At 54.2% G+C, this 27,881-nt stretch overlaps 1 protein-coding gene across 1 annotated transcript; it reads left to right on the top strand.

Annotated features, from left to right (window-relative positions):
• The first annotated feature begins 543 nt into the window (after nt 1–543).
• On the top strand, nt 544–11,650 carry Sik1 (salt inducible kinase 1). Its single transcript, XM_008827380.3, has 13 exons — nt 544–713; nt 1,139–1,255; nt 4,105–4,168; nt 4,300–4,461; nt 4,576–4,700; nt 4,788–4,911; nt 5,748–5,971; nt 6,265–6,420; nt 6,839–6,961; nt 7,075–7,288; nt 7,727–8,002; nt 8,671–8,899; nt 9,324–11,650. Exons 1-13 carry the CDS (start codon nt 558–560, stop codon nt 9,670–9,672), a joined length of 2,319 nt encoding a protein of 772 aa, XP_008825602.1. The 5' UTR covers nt 544–557; the 3' UTR covers nt 9,673–11,650.
• The last annotated feature ends 16,231 nt before the right edge of the window (nt 11,651–27,881 follow it).

Raw genomic sequence — 27,881 nt, 5'->3', positions numbered from 1 at the left:
GTCCCCGCGGCCCGCAGGTGCGGCGTGGGGAGCGGGCGGCTCTCCGGCCCCGCCGCCGCGGGCTCCGCATTGTTGCCGGGCGGCCTGGAGGAGACCGAGCCTTGGGCAGCCGGGGGCGGGTCCCGGAGGACCCGCGTGGACCGACCGCGGCACAGGTGTGGGAGCGGCCGGGGTTGGCGGAGCGGTCTCGGACCCGGCGGTGTCGGAGGCTGGCGTGGAGCCGCCGGCGGGCGGAGGGCTGGGGACACCGGGTCGAGGGGCGCGTGGGGCTCGGGCTGGGGACACCGGGTCGGGGGGCGCGTGGGCTCGGGCTGGGAACGCCGGGTCGGGGGGCGCGTGGGGCTCGGGCTCGGGTCGGAGACACTGGGTCGGGGGTGCGCGTGGGGGGTCGGTGGGCGCGCAGGCAGGGACAGCGGGTCGGGAGGGTGTGCGTGGGGGCGCGGGCCGGGACACGGGGTGGGTGGACACTCGTGTGCGGGCTTGCGCTGTGGGGTTCCAAGGCGGGCCGGTCGGTGCTGAGTGCGCCCCTTGCTGACCCGCAGGTGCTGCCCGGAGCCATGGTGATCATGTCGGAGTTCAGCGTGGCCCCCACAGGCACAGGCCAGAGCCAGCAGAAGACCCTGCGAGTGGGTTTTTACGACGTGGAGCGGACCCTGGGCAAAGGCAATTTTGCGGTGGTTAAGCTGGCGCGACACCGAGTCACCAAAACGCAGGTGCGCGCGTGGGGAGACCGAGCCCGGGGGTGGGACCCAGCCAGGGGTAGACCGACCGACCGCTGATTCAGCCCTGCAGGACTGATTGCCACCATTGTAAACGCTGGCATTGTTTAGTCTGGTAAAGAAAGAAACGGTGTGTATAAAGCTCCTGCATAATTTGTACAATTACTAGGGAACAGCAAAGATGATAATGACTAGCCACCTTGAAACACACATACACACCCAGAAGACATGTGAAAATCGGGGTAGATAGAGGATTATTTATATAACTTCCATCCCTTTAAATAACCTTAGTGGCTACTTTGATTTCCCCCAACTTTTGATGAGCTTTTGATCTCAAGTGTTTGCAGAAAATGAAAAAGAGTAAGTGAGATTACTTACTGTAGGGTTAAAGTTTCCCCTTCTCTTTTTAAAACTGGTAGGTTGCAATAAAAATCATTGACAAAACACGATTAGATTCTAGCAACTTGGAGAAGATCTACCGGGAGGTCCAGCTTATGAAACTGTTGAACCACCCCCACATCATCAAACTGTACCAGGTAAGACCTGGCACCCACTTCCTGTGTTCCAGGGCAAGTGTGCTGCTTCTTACAGCCTCCCCCTAGGCCTGGGGTCCCTGAAGGCTGGCCACTTTTCTCTTTGTGTGTGGGAGTCAGGGAGTACAGAATAAAAAGACTGATCTCCACAAGCTGTGCAAATTTGCTGATGATTATTTTCTTGCTTTGGGATTCTATTTAAGATTTGTTTTAAGCTGTACTAGTATCATAATTTGTTCCTGTTTTGAATGTGTCCAGGTCTGTTGATGAAGCTGTGTCACTATGGGAATAGCCACATGCATAGGGTGGGCAGGTCAGGCTTGGAACAGCAGGACAGATTTGAGCGAAACTCGAAACTTCCTCCTTGGCAGAGAATTATTAAACTTTAAAGGCAGCTGCTCTTACCAGTTTTCATGAACTTATCTTTGTGATGGCAGTAGTGAGCGTTTGTGACTGTGTACCTGGTGTTGGAATTAAGATATTATGCACATCTCTGGGAAATAAGGAACTTAGGTAAGCAGCTCCTTCCTCATGTTTCCCTAAACAGCCGCTTCTGCAGCGATAAATTGGGGGGGGGGCAGTCCTTTTCCAACGCTCTCACCTGCTTGTTTTGCTATAAGTTTCCTCAGTGATTCTCCAAATCTTCGAGAGCCTGAGGTGGCTGTGGGGGGCGTGAGTGTGCCGCTGGAAAAGCTGTACAGCAGGAGAAAAGGGTGATGTAAAATTACCCCCAGCCTCTTCTCAGAACAAAGGCAGACATGTCACTTGAGCTTGTGATGACTGCGCCCCGTGTCTCTAAGCACAGAGCCCAGGGCTGCATGCTCAGGGGTCATCTTTTATTTTGATCCTCATTTTTAAGTTGTGCTCAGCGGCCAGTTTGCTCCATGGCCAGTGCTGGGGGAAAGGAAAGATAGGGAAGGGGCCTCCCCTGCCCTCTGGAGCAGGCTGAGTCGTGGGCTACTATGGAGGCTGCCCCACGCTGCCCCAGCACCTCTGCCTTCCACTTACCTACCAGGTAAAAGCTGTTCCTGAGGAAGCAAACTTTCCTTCTCTACCCTGGCCCTAGCAGGTCTGCTTTGGGTACTGGGTGGGCTGGTGAGATCAGTTGGTCCTGGTCTTGATGCTCCTATCTGGTGTTTAGCCCCGGTGCCCCAGAGCCCTGCCCAGGGCCCTTGTTCTTTCCTTTAGGGGGCATGTTCTTAGTTTTGGTTTGTAGAGACAGAGTCTTGCCGTGTGGCTCTGGCTGGCCTAGTACTCAGTATGTAGCCCTGATAGCTTGGAACTTATAGGCAGTCCTCCTGCCTTAGTCTCCTGAGTGCTGTAATTATGGGTGTATGTCACCACACCTGGCTTCTTTAAATTTTAAATTTTTTTATTTTATGTGTATGAATGTATTGTCTGCATGTATGTGAGCACACCCATATTGTGCAGTGCCGCGGAGGTCAGAAGAGGGCTTTGGATTCCCTGGAACTGGAGTTAAGGATGGTTCGTAGCTGCCATGTGGGTGCTGGGATTGAACCCAGTTCCTCTGCAAGAGCAGTCAGTGCTCTTAATGGCTGAGCCATCTCTCCAGCCCTGTTTAACTCTTTTTTTTAAAGATGTATATTCTTTGTCCTTTCTTTCATTGAGAAAAGGGATAGGCGGTGGTTTTCTGCCACACATGGTGGAGTTGTTTTAGGTGAACTGCTCTGGTTTTTAATAACACTTTTCCTATTGTATTTCTGACTCAAGGAAGTTTTCTGTTAAATGTCTTTTTAAAACAATGCGTGTATCTTGAACCTAAAGAAATCTTTTTTGTTTTTCTTATTGGAATGTATTCTTTTCCTCTGAAATACTTAATTAAATATTTGGTTAATTAATTAATTGTGAGACAAGAGTTTCACTATGCATACTGGCTGGCCTGAGACTTGCTGTGTTGTTCAGGTTGGTCCTGAATTTTCAGCAGTTCTCTTGCTTCTGCCTCCAGAGTGCTGGAACTACAGGTGTGTGCTGGCCCCTCTGAAATATTTTAAAGCACGTACATACATGAGTGTGTTTTACTTCTTTCAGAACCAAAGATTAGAATTTTACCTTGTTAAAAAAAAATGGATTTTACTCTTTCTTAGTTAGGATTTAAATTTTTTTACATAACAAAATTCTTGATCAGTGCCTGAAGTTTTTTTTTTTTTTGAGACAGGGTCTCCCTGTAGCCCCAGCTGTCCTGGAACTCACTATGTGGACCAGGCTAGCCTTGAACTCACAGAGATCCACCTGCCTCTGCCTCCCAAGTGCTGGGACTAAAGGCGTGCGCCACCATGCCTGGCCATGCCTGAACTTTTAAGGTGTGTGTTGACATTGACATATCCGAGCAATGTCTATACACAGAGCAACCCCCCTTCCCCAGCTTACCTGCCTAGGCCATGTTTTTAAGACTCAGTATCTTGTCAATAAAGCAAGTGCAGATGGGATATTTGTATTGATTAGTTTACTCTGGTTGTTGGCTTGAATAACCAGTGGCCTATGAGGCTTCTGGAAGGAAGCCCGGAGGATTCTGGCATCCCCAGCCTCCAGAGCATCTAGGAAGCACACAGGCAGATAGATGCTCCCTGGTGCAGCCTCCTGTGGCTCTCCTTTTCAAGAGCAGTGCTGCCAGGCCCGGTAGGCCATACCCTGAGGCTTGTAAGTTGTCTGTCTGAGATGTATGTTCCCTTCCTTCCTCCCTCCCTCCGCCTTCCCTTCTCCCCTCCCTCCTTTCTTAATGATGAATGCACTCTCTTGGAGAAGTTATAGACTGACTAGGTTTTGAGTGGATTATTTATACCTTTGGTGTGTTCCTTTCTCCCCTAGTTAAGTGTTTGCTCTTCCCTTTTTAGGTTATGGAAACAAAGGATATGCTTTATATTGTCACAGAATTTGCAAAAAATGGAGAAATGTTTGGTAAGCTGCACTTTCTTTAGCTGAAACCCGCCCTCTCAGGTTGGTCCACCTCGCCCAGGCCCTGCATCACGGGGCCTCGGTGATGGCAGACTCAGCATCCTGGGATCAAACTTTGTTCTGTTGTTACTCAGATTATCTGACTTCCAATGGGCACCTGAGTGAAAACGAGGCACGGAAGAAGTTCTGGCAGATTCTGTCAGCTGTGGAATACTGCCACAACCATCACATAGTCCATCGGGACCTCAAGACCGAGAACCTGCTGCTGGACAGCAACATGGACATCAAGCTGGCAGGTAAGGCTGTGGGCTGGGGAGGCCGCCTTTGGGGTCTGTTGGCCCAGGGCACTTTGAAGCCACAGCTCTTGCCGATTCCAGACTAATGCCGGCACCTATTCCTTTTCCTCGCAGATTTTGGATTTGGGAATTTCTACAAGCCAGGAGAGCCTCTGTCTACGTGGTGTGGGAGTCCTCCGTATGCAGCCCCCGAAGTCTTTGAGGGGAGGGAGTATGAAGGCCCTCAGCTGGACATCTGGGTAGGAGCTTGTGTGGATCCTGCTGCCTGCCACCACATCCTGGAGCTGGCAAGCAGGGTATCAACACGGCTGTTTGGTCCCTCACAGAGTCTCGGAGTGGTACTGTATGTCCTGGTCTGTGGCTCTCTCCCTTTCGATGGACCCAACCTCCCGACACTGAGGCAGCGTGTGCTGGAGGGCCGGTTCCGCATCCCCTTCTTCATGTCTCAAGGTGGGTATTTGTGGAGCTGGTCCGCCCTGGGAACTGTTGAGTAAGCCAAGTGGAGGCTCTGAGGCGGAGGTGGAGGGTGGATCTTGGCAGAGCCTGCCCAGCTGCCTAGCAAGCCTGCTGCCAGGTGACCAGGCTGAGGGAAACCCAACCCACGGGTGCTTTCCCAGTGCCCTGCTTACAGCACGAGCAGTAGTAACCTTCTTCCACAGTCTGTCTCCCGCAAACCTCGTCTCCACAGTCCCCTGTTGTCAGGTCCTGGGATGCCAGCGCCTGCTCACACACAGGCTCCTCTGTTTTATAAAGATGTCTGGCCTCGTGTGTGCCATGCCAGGAGGGGAAGTCTGTGGGGTTTTCTCTGGGGACTTTTTTTTTTTTTTTTTTTTTTTTTTACAACACAAGATTATCTTTTCTTTATGAGAGTTGCTTGTGTTGTATCTTCTTTTCTCTTTTTTTCTTTTCTCTTGGGGGTTTTTTTTTTTTTTTTTTTTTTTTTTTAACAAGACAGGATTATCTCACTATGTAGGCCTGGCTGGCTTGGAACTTGCTCTGTAGACCAGGGTAACCTTGGACTCACTGAGATCCGCCTACCTTTGCCTCCAGAGTGTCACCACACCTGGCTCTTGGGGGCATTTAGAAAGATCAGAGTGCCTTCCCTGGGTCTGGCCGCAACCTGGCAGCTCTCCTCTGTGGCGGGTGGAAGTCCATGGTGGCAGCTCCTGTTCCCCCTTTAGACTTCCCTAGGACTGTCACATAGGAGTTTGCCTGTATGAGGATGCCCTGTTAGGGCGTGGGAATGTGCCTCCTGTGCTCAGGGCGTGCATTCCTCATCCCCATAGACTGTGAGATGCTGATTCGCCGCATGCTGGTGGTGGACCCTGCGAAGCGCATCACCATTGCCCAGATCCGCCAGCACCGGTGGATGCAGGCTGATCCCAGCCTCCTGCAGCAGGACGACCCCACCTTCTCCATGCAAGGCTACACCTCCAACCTGGGTGACTACAACGAGCAGGTGCTGGGCATCATGCAAGCCCTGGGCATCGACCGGCAGAGAACGGTGGAGGTGAGCATGTCTGCCCACTGCCCTGACTGTACTTCATGTGCCTCACATCCTGGAATGGTGGCGGGAGTGACTTTCTCAGGGAAAGCAAGCCCTTGCCTGTGGAGTTAAAATGGGAGTGCAGGCTAATTTAAGGGCCAGGTTGTCCCCTCCTCTAAATGATATTTTTGGCTGCCTGAGAACCTGAGAGGAGTCTCATGGGGAAGCCCAGTGGCCAGTGCAGACACACCCTAGGGCACTGCCCCCATGCCTGGCACCTGGGCCTCACCCTGATCTCACTGTCCCCTGCTCCCCAGTCTCTGCAGAACAGCAGCTACAACCACTTTGCTGCCATTTACTACCTCCTGCTCGAGCGCCTCAAAGAACACCGGAGCACCCAGCCCTCACCCCGGCCCAGCCCTGCACCCACCAGACAGCCCCGAACCCGAAGCTCAGACCTCAGCAGTCTAGAGGTGAGGATTGATTTTGTCTCAAAGCACTGCTCCTTCCTGTCCCTTTGCTTTGAGTTGTCTCCTCTGGCTGGGACTTCCTTACTTGGATGTGGTAGTGACCCACAAGGCCAAGCCCCTGGGACTTGTGTAGCACCCGAGCTATGCTCCAGGCCGTGGGCTGTGGTGGGGGGCAGGGGCTATGCTGTCCTACGTGGTCCTGCTTGCTCTGCAGCCACTTGTTCCCAGCACCTCACCCTGGCCACTTGCATGTGCATGTGACCTCAGAGATGAAGATGCGGGATCCTGAGCCCCAGCCTGGTTAGCTAGTATCTGGCTTCTGTCAGCATCATCTGCAGAACCAGCTTGGTGTGTCTTGTTACCACTGGTGGTCAGCCCTGTTATCACTTCCTGATGGCATCTTCCCCTCTGCCTGTCCCAGGTGCCTCCAGAAATCCTCCCCTGTGACCCCTTCCGGCCCTCCCTGCTATGCCCACAGCCCCAGGCCTTAGCCCAGTCCGTCCTGCAGGCCGAGATGGACTGTGACCTCCACAGTTCACTTCAGGTGCGTGTGTGCCTCAGCCCAGAATGGGTGGGCTTACCCCTCTCTGGTGGCTGTGCCCACTAACACCCACTCTAAGAGCCCCGGAAATCACTGGCTTCTGTCCTTCCCTACAGCCCTTGCTCCTCCCTGTGGATAACTACAGCGGAGTGTTCCGGCACCGTTCTGTCTCCCCCAGCAGCCTGCTGGACACGGCTATCAGTGAGGAGACCAGGCAGGGTCCCGGCCTGCAGGAGGAGCGGGAGGCCCAGGAACCCCTGCCTGGAAGCACAGGCCGGAGGCACACCCTGGCTGAAGTCTCCACCCACTTCTCCCCACTCACCCCTCCCTGTAAGTTCTTCCTAGGGGCCCAGCCCACGGTTATGGTCAAGGCCGGGCTGGACTCACTTGGAATGGGCTCCTTTGACCTGGCAGCCTCCTCCAATTAGAGTTTTGAGGATTTGCCATTTGTTTTAGTGACCATGTGGTTCATGCTCAGACACACGTGCTCATCTTGGTGGGAGGACACACCAGTCTGGGCTGCCCCAGGCACTGGAAGGCAGGTGTTCGGCCTTAGGTCTCTTTCTGTCCTGGGGTCCAAGTGCCACTGTCACCTGTCACCTGCCCTCCTCGCACAGGCCCGCTGCCAAGGCCTCTGGGCTCTGGTGGCCTGGACGAGGGTCGAGCTGGGGAAGGCCATAGCACAGCCTGTCCTCACTGGCAGGTCAGGCCCTTTGGCTCTCTGGCTGTGACCTTGGCTTCCTTCATAAACACCTGCTCTTCCCTCAGGTATAATCGTCTCCAGCACCACAAGTCCTTCGGAAGGAACCAGCTCGGACAGCTGCCTCCCCTTCTCTGCAAGTGAGGGTCCTGCAGGGCTCAGTGGTGGCCCTGTCACACCAGGCCTGCTGGGTGCCTGCTCTCCAGTCAGACTGGCCTCGCCATTCCTGGGGGCACAGTCTGCCACCCCTGTGCTGCAGACTCAGGCAGGCCTGGGCACAGCTGTCCTACTTCCTGTCAGCTTCCAGGAGGGACGGAGGGCGTCAGATACCTCACTTACTCAAGGTGAGGTCTGCTCCCGTGTCTTCCCTCTTTTCCCTTGAAGATGTTCCTGGCTTGGCAGGCCACCCCTGTCATTGATGGAGTGGTGCCCTGTCCCTGTCTGGGCAGGAGCAGCAGTGTTTCTCAGACAGACTGGAGGTGCCACCCCAACTCCAGGCATCCTAGCCTACAGGGCGGACCCAAACCTGGCCCTGAGTGCAAGGGACGGCTACACTGAGTGCAGGGGACGGCTACACTGAGTGCAGGGGACGGCTACACTTGGCAGCAGTGCCTGCCTAGCAGAAGGGCCAGGGTCAGTGAGGAACTCTGACGAAGGGGTAGCCCTATGGCTGCCTGGACTTCTTCCATGCCACCCCAGGGCTGGGGTGCCCGTTAGCCCCTCTGTGTCTGTCAGCCCAGAAAGCCCCTGGAGTCCCAGTGTACTGTACACCCCTCCTCCATAGAGTATCTGGTCATGCCTGGCCTTGGGAACTGCTGCCGCAGACCTAGAAAGAAGACACTAGCCATGGAGGAGGAGCAGGTGGTGAACTCAGGAGACAGACAGCTGCCCAGTCATGGGCCTCACGTTCTTCCCTCCCCTCCTCCTCAGGCTTTGGAAACCTCTGTAGGCCTAGGGCCATTGGCCTTTGACTAGAGCCAGAGCCGGCTGACCCCTGCCCTTGTCTCCACAGGGCTAAAGGCCTTCCGGCAGCAGCTGAGGAAAAATGCAAGGACCAAGGGGTTCCTGGGGCTAAACAAGATCAAGGGGTTGGCACGCCAGGTGTGCCAGTCCTCCAGCCGAGCATCCCGGGGAGGCCCGAGCACCTTCCACGCCCCAGCCCAGAGCCCAGGCCTACAGGGCTGCACAACAGGCAGCCGGGAGGGCAGGAGCCTGCTTGAAGAGGTGCTGCACCAGCAGAGGTAGGCCCCACCAGGCCACCCCGGTGGTCCTTGCCTTTCTTCCTAAGGGGCTTGTGGCCCAAGCATCACCACCTCCCCATGTGCGAGGCGTCCTCTGCCCTGTGCTTTGTTGGTGAGGCCTGAGGCCTTCTCTAGGATGGAGGGAGGAGGGGCCGTGAGCAGGGTCAGTAGCCCGTTGTGGGTAAAGGGCAGCAGTGACCGAGACTGTCCTGTTGAGGTGGCATCATCCAGGTTGCCGCAGCAGCTAGGCAGAACTTAGGGCAGGGTGGCTCAGGGTCATGTCACGTCACACACACGGCTTTGCGAACCTTGTCTGCCAGAGCAGCTCTGAGGTGGGTTGTACCTACTTGGGCAGAATGGAAACCCGAGAGCTGGGCAGAGCTGGCAGAATGACCTTTGCCCTCCCCATCCCTCTGTTCTGCAGGCTGCTCCAGTTACAGCACCATCCAGCCACCTCGCCTGGCTGCCAGCAGGTCCCCCAGCCGCCCCCTGTCCCCGTGCTCACCCCCTGTGACGGCCTCCTCATGTCTGGGCTCCCACTGCTGGCGGCCCCCCTCCTGCAGGCCGGCATGTCCCCTGTGGTGTCAGCTGCACAGCTCTTGGATGCCCACTTGCACATTAGCGCCAACCCAGCGTCTCTCCCCACTGGGCCCCTGCCGCAGTGCCTCACCAGGCTGACCCCAGGCTGCGACCCCACTGGACTGCCACAGGGAGACTGTGAGATGGAGGACTTGACTTCTGGCCAGCGAGGGACATTCGTCCTGGTGCAGTGAGGGTGGCCCTGCCGCGTTTCCCATGGCCGATTGACTCTTTCAAGCAATAATTTCAGAGTATGTGAAGGTGGTTTTGGACTCAAAGCCAAGAACTTACTAGATGTGAAACAAGCAATACGTTTGGTGTGCGGCCTCTTAGGGCTGGTTTTACTTTTTCCTTGCACTGAGTGACCTCAACTATGAGTAGGGACTGGAAACTCTGGAGAAAAATAATAATTGAGGGTGCGTCACGTGGGTGGGTGGACGGGAGGGGAAGCAGGGTGGGGGAAGATAGGAGCAGGGAGGGGTGGGCTGCACAGGGACCTGTGCTCCTGTCCACGGTCCATCGTCATCACGTGATGAGCTTGGATGTCCCTAGAAGGGAGCAGCGCTGTGTGGCACATGCCTGTGTGTGGATTAGCATCCTTTGATTTGGGTTCATAGCTCTCCACTTCCTGAAGTGTTCGTGCTTTAACGAAAACTGTGAACTTGCTGCTTTTCTGTGAGTTTAGAGCACCTGAGGGTCGGCCTACGACGTCTGTCTGCATTCTCGGAATCGCCCCCAGAGCTGGAGGACGGTCTTCTGTTCTAGCTGAGTTTCTCAGCTGTTCAAGTTGGTTCTCCAGGCCTCTCAGAGGGGCCACTAGAGAGGCCTGCAAGGGATGGGGACCTGAGGTGGGGACTCTGCCAGGGTCCCTCGGCTCAGAGCCCCTCACCCCTCAAGGACGCCAACACGTTCCTGCCTGCTGTGCATTCTTGTTTCCGCTGCTAATTACCAGATTTTTATGCATTTCATTATCAGGGTCCAACAAAAACACCTGACTTGGAGAAACTGCAATACCAAGGGGCTGTGACCAGGGAGGCCTGGGTGTCCGTGGGTATCTTGGCTGTACCCACCAGCCCTTGGCCTGGGACCTTTCCCAGTAAAATAGCCCCAACACCCAGGGTTGGGCTCTGTCTGGCTTTCGTTTGAGGAAGAAGTTTAGGTCAGTGTAAAGCTTTCTTTTTTAAGCAAATACTGTATATGTTATAAATAGGACACAGACGCTACTTATTTTTTATATTTTGTACTACGCTTTTATGTTCCTGGCTTAAACCTCCGTTGGTCACATGAGAAGTGTTGCCATGTGCACCATGTTGAAGGGGCGGAGGGCTGTCCAGCACAGGGTGGAGGTGGCGGAGAAGGAGTAGCTCCACTTGACAGGCCCATCAGCTCTGCCGTCAGAAGCTCATGGGTGTCGGTACTTCCTACTTGTTCCTGTCAGGCACCTGTCCCTCTCCCTCTGGGTGCCTTACACTGGCATCTCACCACCATAGTATTAACCTGAGGTTGCTAGGGGAGGGGAACGGCAGCACGTTTAAAAGCCAAAGATTGACAGAGTTACCTGTGGCCAGGAAGGAGGCTGCACTCTACCTGGCAGCACGGCCCTCCCTGCCACCCTGTGGCCCGTCTTGTGGCATTTGCTCTAAAGACATGTGAGGAGCATTCTAAGGTGGAACTGGCACCCTGCACAGAGCAGGCCAAAGAGTCTCCGTCCTGCCGACTCCAGAGATGTGACGCGTGGGAGCTCCCAGTGTCCCGGGTGGCCGGCCTTCGCCTCCCACAGGTCGTGTCTGGATGCTACTGATCAAAGGCCTGGGCACTGCTGTGTCTCTAAGTGACAGCACTTTACTTTCCAGCAAGGTGTTCTTGTTGCTGTCAACCCTCTGGGGACCGCAACGTGGTTTTTAAGTTCTTGTTTTTCTGAGTGTGTGGTGTGTTTTTGTAGATCTCTTGACAGCCCTGTCCTGGACTTAATGTAATCGCCTATTTAAAGACACTACGTGATCTGAGATGTATATAATTGGGTTTGTTGTTTTTTACTATGAATTGTTTCATTTCTCATCTTCATGAGAAATGTGAGACATGTATGCCAAATGATTAGCTCATGTATGTTTTTTTTAATTTAATATTTAAATAAAATATTCACGGGGAAACCTTGACATTTCCCTTAGCTCACCTCTGGGGGCGATTTCCTTTGAGATGCTGTAAGGAGACCCCAACTTCCAGGTACACTAAAGTTCTGAACCTTCCAGAAACGACAGTGCCACCACTGCCGGGCCTCCCACACAGAAGCCATGGTCTGGCCGGACACAATCCCCGTGTCTGCCGTGCGGCCAGCAGTGTGAGGCTTGTCGTCTACAGGCTGAGCTTGTCCAGGCCTGCCGCAGCGGCCTGTTTTACTTAGCCCCAGTCTGTTTGTGGGACCCTTTCCTTCCCAGGACTTTGACTTTCCTCCTGCTGCTAAAATGTTCTTATGTTTCTTACGTTTGCTTACAAATCAAGGTTCCCGGTCTCGGGAAGTTTTACCTTCTGGCCACCAGGCAGTCGTAGTAGGAGCTCGGCTCGGCCATGGGGAAACACCAACACTGGCGCAAACTCCATAGACAATGAAACAGTTCCCACCTGGGCTTGCACCCCAAGGAATCAAAAAGAGTCTCAGATGTGTAGACCTGGGTTCCCAGTCACAATAGAATGGAAGCGACTCCAGTGACCATCGTTGATGGCTGAATAAATAAGCGGTGTGCTCCAGCCTCACGCTGCAATATTCAGCCTTCAAATAAAGGAAATCCAGGTGTGGGTGAAGCCCAAGGACACGTGAGATAATTCAGTGTCCTGGTTTGCTGTCTGTTGCTGTGATAAAACACTGACCAAACACAACTTTGGGAGGAAAGGCTTTATTGCATTGTACACTTCTAGGTCGCAGTCCATCTTTAAGGGAAGTCAGGCAGGAACCTGGAGGCAGGGGCTGAAACACAGCCCACAGAGGAACACTGCTTACTGGCTTGCTCCCCTGGCCTTTGCCCAGCCTGCTTTCTTACAACCCAGGACCACTCCCACAATGGACTGGGCCCTCCCACATCACTCAACAATCCAGAAAATGCCTCATAGGCCAATCTGATAGAGGAAAATCCCCAACTGAGGGTCCCTCTTCCCAGATGTGTCAGGCTGACTGAAGCCAACCATGACAGTCACTCAAAACAGGGAGGCAATGTGATTCCACTCATGAGGGCCACAGAGCAGTAGAATGGTGGGTGTGGATTGGGGGGATGAGATGGGATGTCAGTGTTTAGTAAGGACGGAATTCAAGCTTGGGAGATGAGAGCGTTCTGGGGTGATGGCTGCACAGCCATGTGCTTTATACCCCTGAACTGTGTGTTTAAGAGCACGCTTCATGGGCACGGTGGCACACGCCTTTAGTCCCAACACTTGGGAGGCAGAGGCAGGTGGATCTAAGCCAGCCTGGTCTACATAGTGAGTTCAGGCCAGCTGGAGCTACCAGGAGACCCTGTCTCGGAAAAACAAAAAACAAAAAACAAAACACATTTCATGGTCTGTGTATCTTACTATAATAAAAATGCTCAAGGGAAAGGCCCAATACATGGATATAAACTTCCAGAAAGAGCCAGAAGATGCTATGGCTAAGAACAGTGGGCTCCAAATCAAGGGGATGCCACTGCAGGTGGTGATGTCCAGCAAGGCCCCAGCAACTCAGCATCTGTGCCAGAACCCTCGGATTTCTGTGTGGAGCATTGCTCCCAGGGGGTACTCCAGCCCCCCAGGCTACTGGAAAAGGGGGCAGGAGACTGGGGCTGGGTGTTCCCTGGGTCCTCAGGAGCTTTGGGGGCTACCAAATGTGTAAAACAGCTGCTACATCTGAACTTCCTGAGTCATTATCCACGAGGAGGGAAACCAGACTGTATGCCCAAGAAAGCTCAGCAGACCCAAGCAAGCCCAGCCATGCTGCCCTTGTGCACAGGACCTGGGTTAGAGGGACAGCGGGGCCACTGTGGCTCTGTCTTCTTGGTAGCCTCAGTGCTGAGGCTCAGGACAGATCAATTCAGGCGTTCGCCTTGACCCCATGATACCTGCGATGTCTACACAGTGAGACCCTGCTTATATGTGGGAAACTAGAACCAGAGACAGACAAATCTTGTCTCTGAACCTCTCCGTGTATTTGATTCTCACACATGCATTTGCTAAGTATTAATATGACGTACACGTCTCAGCTGCCTACCTAGAGGGTCCTCTCCCAATGGGGAATGAGGGTATGTATGACATGGTGCCTCAGTGTGACTGAGCACAGTCCCACATGTGATAGCTCCTTAGTAATCAGGTCAGCCATGCCTTTCCCACTTGGTTCTTCTAGAACTGGCAATGTGTTGGAGGAGGATGGTGATGATGTAATTCCTCTTAGACCTGTAAGTTTGAAAATCAGCCCCATTCAGGGAGCCTCCAGAAACACAGGGGGACCCTATGATCTCCTTGAGGACGTGCAGCTCTTGCCGTGGGAGTGTGAAGTCCACTGCTGTGTTGTTCCTCGCCTGCCAAGAGGCCCCTTCCCAGCCCCTCCCAGGTTTTGCTGCCAACATTTCTGCTCTGTGAACGGCCCCACCTTCCCAAGGAGTTTCACAAGATGTTTACACCAGGATGTGTTCGTTCCTGTCTGCAACTGGAGAGACTGAGAGTTGCTTCGACACACCGCTCACCACACAGCTGCAGTTCTGAGAGATCCGGTGTGCTGGGGCGTTCTGTGACTTTCTTCCTCCCGATCCTTCTGGCCAGGGTCCAGGTACATCCCTTAGAGGGGTGACCACTGTGGAGCAAGTGTCTGCTTATGCCCTTGCTCACGCAGATACAACTGTGTGCAGCAGAGTCAGCATGCGGTGTCATGGTGGCTAAGAATGTGGTCTCTGCTGTTGCAGGCCTATGTGTGCGTCCAGGTGCTCCAGCTCTCCGACCCTGTGACACTGGACAGGTGACATGGCTGGGCTGTGTGTTAACACAAATGGTACACTCAGCCGTGTTGATAACTGATTAGCTTATGACACGTCTCCACGTGCCTGCCTGGACAGTGAACAGTCGGCTCAGCCGGGACAGAGCAGAACACTCTCTAGGGGAGAACTATCAGCTGGCCAGACAGCCCCAGGCCCACCTGCCTGTCCTAATGCTCTGTGGAGGGTGCCTACAGGAGGTGGGAGACTTCACCCAGCAGGCCCTCAGTGCTCTTCAGCCAGCCACAACTGGGTCTTTTCATTGCCTGGCTTCAGGCTGGCCATCTTAGTGAAACTAGGTTGGAAGGACTTTTCTGGGTACTCAGCAGGACAATCTTCAGGAGTGGGACAGACTTCTCTCCTGTGACCTGACCCAGCGTGAGGGTCACCGGGAACAGCTTGCACGGGATGTAAGAGGGTACCAGGCAGGGCACTCAGTGATGGAACTGAATCTGACCAAGGAGGAACTCACTTGGGGATGGGGTGAAGCAGGGTGTGTCAGAGGGCATGCTGGTGAGGGTTGAGTGAGCCCCACTGAAACATGACCTTGATCTTGGGATGGGGGTATCTTTTGCAGCGTGGGCCCTGAAGAATGTCTGGTGGGGTTCTTTACAGCCTGGGTACAGGTTTACAAGGTCAGCTGGGAGCTCTACTGCTCCAGCTGCTGATGTTGGGCATCTGGGCAGGGCTCGTGGCTGGGCATTGCCACAAGGGGTGGGGCTGGGCCGTGTTCCTCTACTGGGGGAACTGTTCACCTTTTAATCCTCTTCCACTATTGGCACTTCACTTAATTTTTTCGATTTTACTAATGCTTGGGAGGGAGAGGCAGACAGATCTCTATGAGATTGAGGCCAGCCTGGTCTATATAGCAAGTTCCAGGCCAGTTGGAGCGACACAGGACGACCTTGTCTCAATTTTTTTTTCAATTTTATGTGTATGAGTGTTTTGCCTGCTTATATGTGTACTGCATGTGCAATGCCTGCAGAGGCCAGAGGAGACAGTTATGGACAGTTGTGCAGTCATGTGGTTGCTGAGAACTGAACCTAGGTCCTCTGCAAGAGTAGCCAATGTTCTTTTTACCTTAAAAAAAATTATTTATTTTATTTTTATTTATTTATTTACTTATTTATTTATTGGTCTTTTTGAGACAGGGTCTCCCTGTAGCCCCAGCTGTCCTGGATTCACTATGGAGACCAGGCTGGCCTTGAACTCACAGAGATCTGCCTGCCTCTGCCTCTGCCTCCCGAGTGCTGGGATTAAAGGCGTGTGCTGCCACGCCTGGCTCATTATTTTTATTTTATGTGTGTGAGTGTATTGCCTGAATGTAGGTAAGTGCGCCCATGTTGCTCAATGCCTTGGAGGTCAGAAGAGGGCTTGGGGTTCTGGGAATCGAACCCGGGTCCTCTGCAAGAGCAGTCAGTGCTCTTAACAGCTGAGCCATCTCTCCAGCCCCAAGAGTAACCAGTGTTCTTAACCACTAAGCCATCTATTAAACCCTAAGTATTTGAATGTGATTTCTGTTAAAAAAAAAAACAAAACTGAAAGGACTTTAAAATGCACAGGAGACCAGGTGGCCAACCCCAGCAACACTGGTGCCTTCCCTTTCTGGAAACGGCTCCAGGCTGGGCTGGAGCCAGGCTTCCCCAACAGGTTTTAGGGCTTTTCTTTGCAGTCTGAGGGAAAGGTACATTTTTCTCTTTTTTGTGTAGCTCAGCCTAGCCTTGAACTCCCTGTGTGGTCAGGAATAACCTTGATTCTGATCCTCCTGCCTCTGTCTTCCAAGTAGTGGGATGACAGGCATGTGCTACCACACCCAGCTGGGGATCAAATTCAAGGTTTCATGCATGCTAGACAAGCACTCTATCAAATGAGCTACATTCCTAGACCCCAAAAAGGTGCATTATTTCAGCCTCCAGCCAGGGAGGAACTGGATAAAGATCAGGGACTTCCCCAGCTTCCTAAACCCCTGTCCTAATGTGATGTTTGGACCACAGATGGACCATCCAAGCTGGCCTGTGGACTATTCTCTGATACTGAGCACTGAGCCTGATGTCCCTGCCCCAGGTGCTGGGGGACCTGCTTCCTGTCACTGTAGGTTAGTTGGCATTTTCTAAGGTTTCCTACAGAGCCACACAGTGTGGCTTTCTGGGTTGGCTTTGTTCCTGGGCATCACTGGGTGGAGGCTCGTTGCATGGGCCACTAGCTCATCCCTTTAATTGCTGATTGGCATCCCTGGTGCGCACACATCTCGGTATGTTTACCCAGCAACGTGGTGATGGCCACTTAGTTTGTTTCCAGCTTGGGGTTATTAGAAACAATGCTCCAGTATTTGTGTGCCAGTCTTCATGGGGATGGTTCCATTTCTCTTGGGTAATATAAGTCAAAGGGCAATGGCTGCATGTTGTAGTATGACAGCTGCCAACCTTACATGAAGCTGCCACACTGTCCTGCTGAGGGGCTGCTCCAACTCACATCCTTACCTGCAAAGCAGAGTTCTGCCTGTTCGAGTCCTTGCCAACACTTGGTATTGTCAGTGGTTTATATTTTAGCCTTGACAGTTGTCTATGGTTGCAGCCGTACCTTACTGAGATTTTATTTTGCTTTTCTGGTTGCTATATAGCTCAGACTGGCCTTGAACTTGGAATCCTCCTTCCTTGGCCTCCCCATTCCTGGGACTACAGGTGTGTGCCACACACCTGGTACATTTTCCTTTTGATTAGTGACCCTTGAATTCATCTAATGGGGCAACAGGCTTCTATTCCCCAGGTTTATTTACACTCCTTGCTATTTTTTTCTCTGTATGATGCTAAGAATCGAACCCAACCTCCTGTTTGCCAATCACGTACATCCTCTGCTACTGAGCCACACCCTTGATCCTTGCCAATGTTTAATTGGGTTGTTTGAATCCTTATTGAGTTATTGGAGTTCTTTCTATAGTCTCCAAAGAAGTCTCTTTGTTACATGGGTGTGTGTACACATATTCGTATGTATGAAGAGAGAAATTTCTCTCAATTTGCGGCTTGCCTTGCATTTGAAATGAGTTGAAGGTTTTAGTAAATTTAACTTGCGAATTTTGATGAATTCTAATTCATCATCTTTGTCCTGTGGTTAGTGCTTTTTGTGTCTTGTTTAAGCAATCTCTGTCTACCCCAATCTTCTCTGAATTATGTTTGTGTTTCTAAGTCCCTTGCATCTGCATATAAATTCTAGGGTCATCTTGCCAGTGTCTACAAATTGACTTGAATTTATGTGGTTGGGAGAGCTGGTGCTCTTTCTTCAATGTTTGATGGGATCGTCACTGGGGGCATTTCTTTGTGGGAGGGCTTTAAACTCCAAATTCAATTTTTAAAAAACACATCTAGAGCTATTCAGAGTTTTGATTTCATTTTCAAGTAAGCTGTGGGAGTTCAAGGGATCGGGGGTGTTGCTGTGCGCCTCACCAGCTCTCACTGTGTTTTCTAGAATGGTGTTCCTATAAGACTTGTTTTTATGACCATCACAAAGATGACAGTGAAAACACACTTTAAACTCACCAGCAGGCTCATCAAAGGGTGTAGAGATAGACTGGGCCCATTCTGCTCTTCCAGGCCCCGGCCTGGCACAAAGGCTGGTCAGGCTCCATCTGTAGAACTTCAATTCGTGGTTTCTATAGACCCCCACCCCCAACCCCAGGCAGAGCTGCAGAGCCCCTCTGAGCTCACTCTTCCCACCAGCCAGGAGACCATCAGCAGCAGGTGCCCAGGTGCCTTGGACAGGCTCGCACCAAGTACCTCAGTTCCTGCTGGGGAGGAGAGGGCCTGAAGTGTGGGATCCAGCTAGCCCTTTGGCCCTCAGTGGCAATGACTGGCTTCTAGCTGTGGCCCTAGATGTTGTACATTTGCTGCCTGTCTCCAATGACCTACAAGAAGAAGCAAGAAAGGCATTGGTGGGCAGAGTCAGCTCTGCGAATGGACACAGGGTAACTGCCCCAGGTGTGAGTAACACCCGCCTCTGAAGTTTGGAGCCTCCCAAAGCCAAACCAAGCCTGCCAGGTCTTCATGCGGGCCCCAGCCCATGCCCTTCCTAGGTTTTGAAGGGGACCCTGGGGAAGAGATTGCAGTGTCCCACAACCGGATGCACAGAGGGAGAGGCAGGACCAGCTGGAAGGTCTGAAGCCCTGCAGGTTACCCTTGCAGTATTCAGATGCCTAGGGCTTCTGGGAGCTCTGCCCACTGTCACCTGTGCCTGGAGCTGCAGGCTGCAGTGCTGGGCATCTGAGTGGTGCACTTAAGACATTTAATGGGCAAGCTCCCCCTCAGCGTGGGTGTGATTAATTTTCCTGAAATAGCATGACAGCCCTTAGTCCCTCCGCCTGAGTCAGACAGTGATCATCACCTCTCCCAGACATGGCATGCTGTCTTGGGAGTCAGCTCCCACAGCTCTCCTGGGAGAGCTGGGTGGCACTGAAATCTAAGGAACCACATAATATTCAGGGACACACTGCCCAGCTTAGAGTCCCTGCCTGGAGGCCTGGAGCAAAAGGCCTAGGTACAAAGTAGGCCCACTGTGGGCACACAGAGGTCACAAGCTGGCAGAGGAGGGAACTCTGGTAAAGCTGTCATGGGCAGCTGGAACTGCCCTTTGTGAACAGTCTCCAAAATCAAGTCCTGTCAGGGAGACAGGTGCATCCTAGCAATTAGGTCCATCGGAAGAAGACCCCTAGGCTTCTGTGAGTTAGGACTGACCAACAGCAGGTGGCCAGAGTGGGAGGGGTTGGTGCATCTTGGATTCGAGACCCATGTCTCATGCAGTGGCCACCCTCTCTGCCCATGTGGGTCATGTTCTGGGATCAGGAGCTGGAGGTCCAGGGTGGCCTAGTTCAGGGATGCAGCCTGCCCTCCTCACCTGCCTGTGGACACAGCTATGGACATGGGTCATGCCTTGGGCCAAGTTCCTTGTCACCCAGAACCTTGCTATCACGAGCCCCGGGTTCTTGTGTGTGTGTGTGTGTGTGTGTGTGTGTGTGTGTGTGTGTGTGTGTATAAGTTGCACACATGGGGGTCATGTTCCTGGGGCCCCTGTAGGGTTACCAATTCTCATCAATGAGCTCATTTGTGCTCTGAGGAGGTCACAGGTCACCCTGCCTGAGCCTTGCTCACTGCTTCCTGAGCCCAGTGGCCAGCCTTCCCCTCACTTCTGAAGCTATGTTCTCAGAGGCCTGTCCCTGAAGCCGTGGTCATCTGGGATCCATGTTGATATGTGTCGCTGGTCCCTGGCACTCCCACCTCGTGCTTCACACTGCAGACACATTTTACAGATCAGAAACAGGAAGAAATGGGTGGGAGTCCAGCTATGCTATGACTAGGCCCAAGTTGGCTTTCCTCTCATGGATGTAGGTGGTTTGGGGTATCACTGCACAGGGGAGGTGTCAAGGTGACGGTGGATGTTCTCTGTTGACTCCTGCCCCTCAGACCCACAGGGTCTGGGGACATTTTCTTATCAAAGAGCCAGGGTGTGGGCCCCTGGAGGAGGGGCAGGCTAGGCGTGTCTTCTCTGACCTCTTCTTCCCTATGGGTGAGGTGTGGTCTTCACAGGGCTGCAGATGGGGAAACTGAGGCCTTGGGAGCTTAGCTAAGAAGTACAGAAAAGCCACATCTAGAGACAAAGATGCTAATTGGCTTCTGCAGGGGCCCAGACAGAAGGGGTCACTACTCTCTTCCTTCTGTGGGAAGCAGGCCCTGTGTGCAGGAGTCTCACCAGTTGTGCATCCAAGCCCCCTGCCGGCCCACCTTTCTCACAGAGGAAGACCCTGAGGCAGAAGCCTCTGTTCCAGCTACAACAGTGTGAAGGGCAGAGAGAGCTCCGATGGGTCTCAGGGCTCAGTGACACTCTGAGCTGTTGGCCCTGGGCACAGTGGACTCCCGGTTTTCTTGACCTCTCAGCTTGTGAAGCCTCCTTATCTCCAAGCCCTGCCCAGGACCACTAAGTCCAGTACAGCTGGTGTCTTTATAAGAAGATGACTGTCTGAACAGACACATGGGGACCAGGCCCCAGGAAGATGGAGGCAGGGCAGTAGTGATGCTGTCACCGGTCGACCACCCAGGGCCACTAGAAAATGGATGACGGGGTGAGGAGGGACCCTTCCCTAGAGCTACTGGAGGAGCCCAGCCCATGTACGCCTTCCTTTCAGACACTGGGCGTCCAGAACTCTACCCAATGATCTCTCTTACTGCAAGCTGCCCAGTTTGTAGTAACCTAATTCAGGGGACTCCTACAGAGGCCAAAACACTGTAGTTCCCCAGGTGAAGAATCCAGACCCATAGTGTGGAGCCCCCAGGGGTCTCTTGGTGAGGACCTCCAACAGCTGGCTAGTTCTGGCCTGGGGGCCAGGCACGCCACACCCTTTCTGGGTTTCAACAGCTGGGTGAACTCACCCATTCCACACTACAGGGTCCCCGGGTATGAAGAAGAAATATTTTCCCAATGGAAAGACTCCTTCCTCCCACCCCAACACTATCGTGTTTCTGCTTTGAAACAGACTTCTGCTGCCAATAGGGACATCTTCAAACAAACACACCTCCTTGCTGGAGTAGACAAAGGTAGATTGAGGGGAAACAGAGGGGCTACTTCCTGCCTCCCTCCCCACCGCCTGCCTCCCTCCCCACTCCCTGCTGCCTCCCCCTTGGCTGGGGCCAGAGAACCCTTGTCCCCACAGTCCTGGAAGTGACCAGTGTGCTTCCAAGTTCCAGGGCTGAACTTTAGAGAAGAGTGAGCTGCCTCAGCCTCCTCCCACAGGCCTCCTCCACCCCTCGGCCTGGGGCCTCTGACTCTGCCTTCCTGACGGCAGGCCAGGGCTCACTGTCCCACTGCCCCACATGGTGTCTGACCCCCACCCCCAGTGCATCCCAGCTTCCTCCCAGGAAATGACTCCCTCTGAGGAGGGTCCCCAGGCTTGCTGAGACCTCCACCCTGGAGCTTCAGGGGTGGGAAAGCAGCCTTACAACCAACCTTGCTCCTAGGTCAGAAGGCAAACAGGCCAGCACAGGCTCAGGATAGGTAGTCCTGGGGTGAGACCTGGCTTAGAGGAGGGATATAGTGGAAGGCAAGTCTCAGGAGTGGCAAAGAGGGCTAGGAAAAAGGTGGGAGGTGGCAAGGCAGGACCCACCCTACCCAGCCACAGCAGTAAGCATCTGCAGCTAGGGCCAGGGAGGCATCAGAGGCCACCTAGTTCCCAGCTACTGTGTATAGGGCCAGTGAGTCCCCAGCTCCTATATATAGGGCCAGTGAGTCTCTAGGGTCTGTATCCAGGACCACTGAGTCTCCAGCCCAGTGAGTCCCCAGCTACTGCATAGGTGGGCAGCAAGTCCCCAGCTGCTGTCCATGGGGTCAGCGACAGGGGCAGAGGCATAGGGCTCAGTTGTGCTGTACTGGGCACTGATCCTGAGCCTCAAAACTCCTTCCTTCTTCCTTCAGCTAAAGGCCAGGCTCCATGGACACTTGTCCTGGTTTTCCTGGATCTGTGGGCTCCGTGCAGACTCCACAGACTGAGGGGGATCCTCGGAATGCCAAGAAGGCCTGCTTCGCCTCGGGCTTGGGGGTGGGCTGCGCTGGAAGCTTTAGTGTCATCGTGACACGGGGGTTGAGGGAGCCTCAATTGGGAAATTTCCTCCATAGCACTGGCCTATGGTGGTGTCTGTGGGACATCTTCTGATTGATGAGTGATGTGGGAGGGCCCAGCCCACTGTGGGTGGTACCACCCCTGGGCAGGTGGGCCTGTGTTGCATAAGAAAGCAGGTTGAGTGGGGGTCCAGGGGAGCAAGCCAGTAAGCAGCATTCCTCCATGGCCTGTGCTCCAGCTCCTGCCTCCAGGTTCCTGCCCTGAGCTCCTGAGTTCCTACCTTGGGCTCCCTGATGAACTGTGACCCGGGAGATGTAAGCTGAATAAACCCTTTCCTCCCCAAGTCGGTATTGGTTAGAGTGTTTTCTCACAGCAATGGAGAAACAAACTAGGACAGGGGGTATGGGAGGGGTGCTTGGGGGTGGTAAGCTGGGACTCCCTGTCCTCACCCCCACCCCTAGGCTCTCTTCCTGGCTACCCGGGCACCCTATTTGGTAGAAATTCTTTTGTAATACTTTCTGTGGATCTGAGGCTTAGCCATCCCTAAGCCCCTTAGCTGTTTCCTCCAAAACGTCCCCACTGGTCTGCCGACCTGAGCACAAAGGGCATGGCTGGCTGGCAGCTGCACCCCAGGTGGCCTTGGGTCTGGGGGCTTTGGGGAGGTGTAGCCTGTGTGCCTCCATATCCACAGCCCCTGATGAGGGCTGGCAGCACTGTAGTTAGCCCCCATGTCCTTCCTCCCTGGGGTCAGGGGCACCTCTCCTGACCTTGCATTTAGAAAGGACGCATTCCCACAGAACCTCCCAGGGCCCTGGTAGAGGGTGCTGGTTCCCTCCTAGGGAAAGAGAAGCAAAAGAAGGAAGTAGTTTGCCACAAACTGGGGTGGGTCTGGGCAGAAGGATGCAGGCCACAAAGGTGCATCCCCAGGCTGCTGCCCTGTTCCCAGAGCCTCGGGGACTCCTGTGCATCTGTGTGCAGAACCCACTCGGTGTTCTGGGAGCACCAGTTGGCACTCCCAAATAACATCCCTGCCTCCTACCCTCCCTGCCCCAGCTGGGCTCCTGGGCCCTGGCAGGGCTGGGAATCCAGCCTTTAGAGACATATGGCCACAACTCATGAGTGGCCAACAGTGGACACAGTCCAGGTAGATGGGAGATGCCTGGACCCAGAGTGGTGACAGGGTTAGGAGAGGGTCCAGTGGGCCCAGCAGACACAGTGCTAGATGCTGGGTGGCACGGGGCCCTGAGAACTCATGGGGAGAGCTCATGGCTGCTGTCTCTGCTGCTCTCCTCTGGTGTTGCTGCCTGCTGGATACCCTGCTTCAGGACTCAGAGCTGCCCCACAGCCAGTGAGGCCGGGGCTATAGGGAGGGGCCCCGGCTCTGGATGTGACATGATAGACCTTTAGTGCCCGTTTGCAGTCAGCAGGCACTATAATGCCCTGGGTAAAGACCAGAGACTGGCCCTGGGCGGGGCCTGAAGAAAGCAGCAGTGTGGGGTGCAGCCACCGCCAGGTACAGATCCTAGGAAGCCACTTCTCCAGGAGACACAGGGACATGCGGGACTGGGAGGAGATTGCCGAGAGTTGCCTGGGAGCTCATTCACCTGCGGGGACTGTGTGCATCTACATGTGCTCGTGCATACCTACTGCATATACACGTAACAACCTGGGCACACACCACAGGCGGTCTTCTATCTTCCCTTGTTCTGGCTTGCTCACCACAGGATGGAAAAGCAAATTGTCTCCATGCTGTGGAGGAAGCAGAGGCTGAGGTACAGAGGAGTGACTCAGAGCAGGTCACCCAGCCTGCTGGGTAAGGCTGGCCATGTGGCCCCAGGCCAGGTACCTGAGAGCCGGATGGAGAAAAGACCAGGAGAAGAGCTTCTTACAGCAGTAAGCAGGAACTTCGGGTAGAAGTGACCTGGGGGAGGTGACCACAGGGGGGAGGTGACCACAGGGGAGGTGACCACAGGGGAGGTGATCACAGGGGAGGTGACCACAAGGGGGAGGTGACCACAGGGGAGGTGACCACAGGGGAGGTGACCACAGGAGAGGTGACCACAGGGGAGGTGACCACAGGACAGGTGACCACAAGGGGAGGTGACCACAGGGGAGGTGACCACAGGGGAGGTGACCACAGGGGAGGGGACCACAGGGGAGGTGACCACAGGAGAGGTGACCACAGGGGAGGTGACCACAGGGGAGGTGACCACAGGACAGGTGACCACAGGGGGAGGTGACCACAGGGGAGGTGACCACAGGGGAGGTGACCACAGGAGAGGTGACCACAGGGGAGGTGACCACAGGGGAGGTGACCACAGGAGAAGGTGGTTGACCACAGGGGGGAGTTGACCACAGGGGAGGTGACCACAGGAGAAGGTGACCACAGGAGGAGGTGACCACAGGGGGAGTTGACCACAGGGGAGGTGACCACGGGAGAAGGTGACCACAGGGAAGGTGACCACAGGGGGGAGGTTACCACAGGGGAGGTGATCACAGGAGAAGGTGACCACAGGGGAGGTGACCACAGGGGAGGTGACCACAGGGGAGGTGACCACAGGAGAAGGTGACCACAGGGGAGGTGACCACAGGGGGGAGGTTACCACAGGGGAGGTGACCACAGGGGAGGTGACCACAGGGGAGGTGATCACAGGCAGAGGTGATCATGGGAGTGATGTCTGCCCCACAGAGCAGGGTGGGGGCCACCTCATGTCTTCAGATGCATGAGGGCTGTGTCAAACTCTTGAGGCAAATACTTTTATGGGCAGACTCTTCCAACCTACAACTACTTGGGGCTACCTGACTACCAGGGCCTGGAGCTTCAGGGCCTCCAGCCACTCTGCCATAGGACTCAACTCTAACCCTCAGCCCTTCACCATGCCCAGGATTTATGTAGCTGTGGTTCAGGGTGAGGTGACCTTAGGGAAAAGGGGACCACTGAAGGAGGTGGCTCAGGAGAACCCAAATTGTAGCTATAATGTGCTCAGTAGTTGCCAGTAAGGTTGGCTGAGTTCTTAAGAATGAAGGCATCAGATACTGGCCAGGCCCACCTGCCAGTGGGAGGCTGGCTGGGGTTTGTGTGGACTAAGAGGTCAGAGAAGAGCCACTCAGCTCAGCACAGAGACCAAGATAGGCTTTCTTCTCTCATTCAGTGGGATCTTGTATGTCCAGGAAGCTTGAGTTTACTGCAAACTAGCTTCTGCAGCCTGGATGTGTCCTTAGTTCCACCACAAAAACAGCTTCTGAGAGGCCCCCCTGGGGCCCAATGCAGAGGCTCTTTGAGGGCAGCTCCCTGCTCAGCCAGGGGCCTGGAGGAGCTCACTGGTGAGTGCTGGCTCCCAGGCCTATCCAAAAGTACATGGGAGCCCCATCTCTCAGCCTTCCCTCCTGGGCTTCTGAGCCAGGGATGGGCTGCAGGCCAGAGGGAGAGATGTGGAAAGGGAGGAACCTGACTGCAGGCACATTCTATCAGCGGCAAGCCTGGGCCAGGTCTGAAACAAGCTGCCCTGTCCTCTTCCCACGGCTCTCCTGGCTGCTAGAGTTTGAGTCTGTGACTTTGGCTTGAGGACACCGACAGGTCTGCTAGGCAAGGCCCAGACTAGAGTCACATCCACACTAAACTCAGAGCCAGAGAGGCTGGCTCCTGGGACAGCTTGGTGCCACTGGGAAGGCCTCTGTAGTACCCTGGGGCTCCCAGCTAGACCCCCCCCCATCCCTGCATGTCAACCAGCCCCTAAAAGCAGTTTCTTGCTCAGTTCCCTGCCCAGTATTCACCCACTGGAGGCTAGAGTTTCCTTGACCAGAGACTAGGGCTGGAGCCTCAGCTACTGTGAGGTAGGAAGAATCTCAGGCACCCTTAAGTCTCTGCCCTTCTTGGCCCAAAGGAGAGGAACTAGGTTTTGCAGCAGAATCGGGGAAGTAGGCTCCTTGCCCTAGGACTGTCCCACCCGCTTTTGTCCAAATCAAGAGCTGTGGCCTGGGCTGGGGAGATGGCTCAGTAAAGTGCTTGTCGCACAAACAGAAAGACCTGAGTTTGATTCCCAGTACACACGTAAAAAGCTGGGCATAGCACGCACTTGTAATGCCAGTGTTGGGGAGGCGGAGGCAGGAGCATCCCTGGGGTGCTTGCTGGCCAGCCAGCTTAGCCAAGTCAGCAAACCCAAATGAGAAAAAGAACAGCCAGCTTTGCCTCCATCTGTCACAGAGTTCCACATTGGGGACAGCACAGAACTGCTTTTGTCTTGTTTTGTTTGAGGGTCTTCCTGTAGCCCCAGCTGGCCTGGAACTCACTACGTAGACCAGGCTGGCCTCGATCTCACAGAAATCCACCTGCCTCTGCCTCCCAAGTGCTGGGACTAAAGGCACACGCCACCATGCCCAGCTTAGAGCTGCTTTATTTCACTCAGTCATGGCATTATCCATGCTCAATCACGCTCTCCCCTCTGTCCCTTAACACCCCCTCGGGTAGACTCCTCTAGCATCTTGTCACTTTGTGTGTGTCTGTGTGCATGTGTGTCCATATGTGGGTGTATACATGTTCATGTGTGTGCAGGTGTACATGTTGGTGTGGAAGTCAGAAGTCTGCTCTGGGTATCATGCCTCAGGAGCTATCCACCTTGTTTTCTGAGACAGGGTCTCTCACTGACCTGGAACTTACTAAATAGGCTGGACTGTCTGGCTGGTGAGCCCTGTGGCTCTCCCTGTCTGCCTTCCCATGTACCACCATGCCTAGATTTTTAAAATGTGGGTTCTGGGGATCAAACTCAAGTCTCTGCTTGCATGGCAAAGCGCTTTACCCACTAAGCCATCTCCCAGCCTGCATCTGCTCACTCTTCACTGTCAAGGTACAGACAGGCTCAGCTTTAAGCTTCCTGTTTATGACTCCTCTGAGACTAGCCTGGTGTCTCTCCAGCCTTGGCATGGGGACAGAGGCATGCTTGCCTTTATCCTCATCCCCCTCTATCCTCTGGGCTGGACCCTCCATGTGCCCCATCCCTGAAGACTCTGGCACTCTGTCCCCACACTTATGCTGAATTGGGAGTGGGCCCCTCAGATGATTCCTGTAGGGAGAGGCCTGGTTTGCTAGGCTTAGGGTGTGAGGAGACCTGCTGATGTGCTGGGGGCCAGTGATGACCTGGTGCCCTGTCCTTCTTAGCTGGGAACCACGGTCTCTACGTCCTGTGGCATCTTCTACGATGGCCCCATGGTCCTGCACCTCTGCTTGTCATACCTATGTCTGGTCCTCTGGGGACACAGAGGCAATGGGTTGTGTGTCTATCACAAGGAATGGCTGCACATGACTGTGGAGGATGGACAATCCCTGCAAACCTGGGAGAGCTTATGAGGAAGGTTGCAGCCCAAGTCTGAAGAGAGGTGGAGATGACCTTCCAGCTTGGAGAACTCTCGGGGCAGAGGACGAGTCCTCTCTCCCTCCCGGCAAGTCTTTGGCTCCTCCTAGTCCCCCAGTGGACTGAAGGAGGTCCCTATTCTGAGGAAGTCTATGCCTCTCTCAGTCACTAATCCCCAGATCATCTAAAATCTCTGATGGTGACCGCCTCGACCGGGTCACACGTGACTCTGGTTTCTACCTGACTCCGTTTTGGGTCTCTTTACTGGGGGAAAGTGCCTTCATCTTATGAGCAGACCCAAGTAATCCTACGGAAAACCATGTACCATGTCCCATGTCCCATGTGGCGGGGCTGAGCAACCACAGGCTGAAGCCTCCTGTCAGCAGCCACATGAGGCAGTTTCTAGAAATGGATTCTTACCCAGTGACACCTGCAGATGTTGTAGCCCTGGCTGACATCTGGGCTGTAAG

This window comes from Nannospalax galili, unplaced genomic scaffold, assembly GCF_000622305.1.
Source record: "Nannospalax galili isolate Female #2095 unplaced genomic scaffold, S.galili_v1.0 scaffold652, whole genome shotgun sequence".
In the NCBI taxonomy this organism is placed as follows: Eukaryota; Metazoa; Chordata; class Mammalia; order Rodentia; family Spalacidae; genus Nannospalax; species Nannospalax galili.
This window is presented reverse-complemented; position numbering and strand designations above follow the sequence as displayed.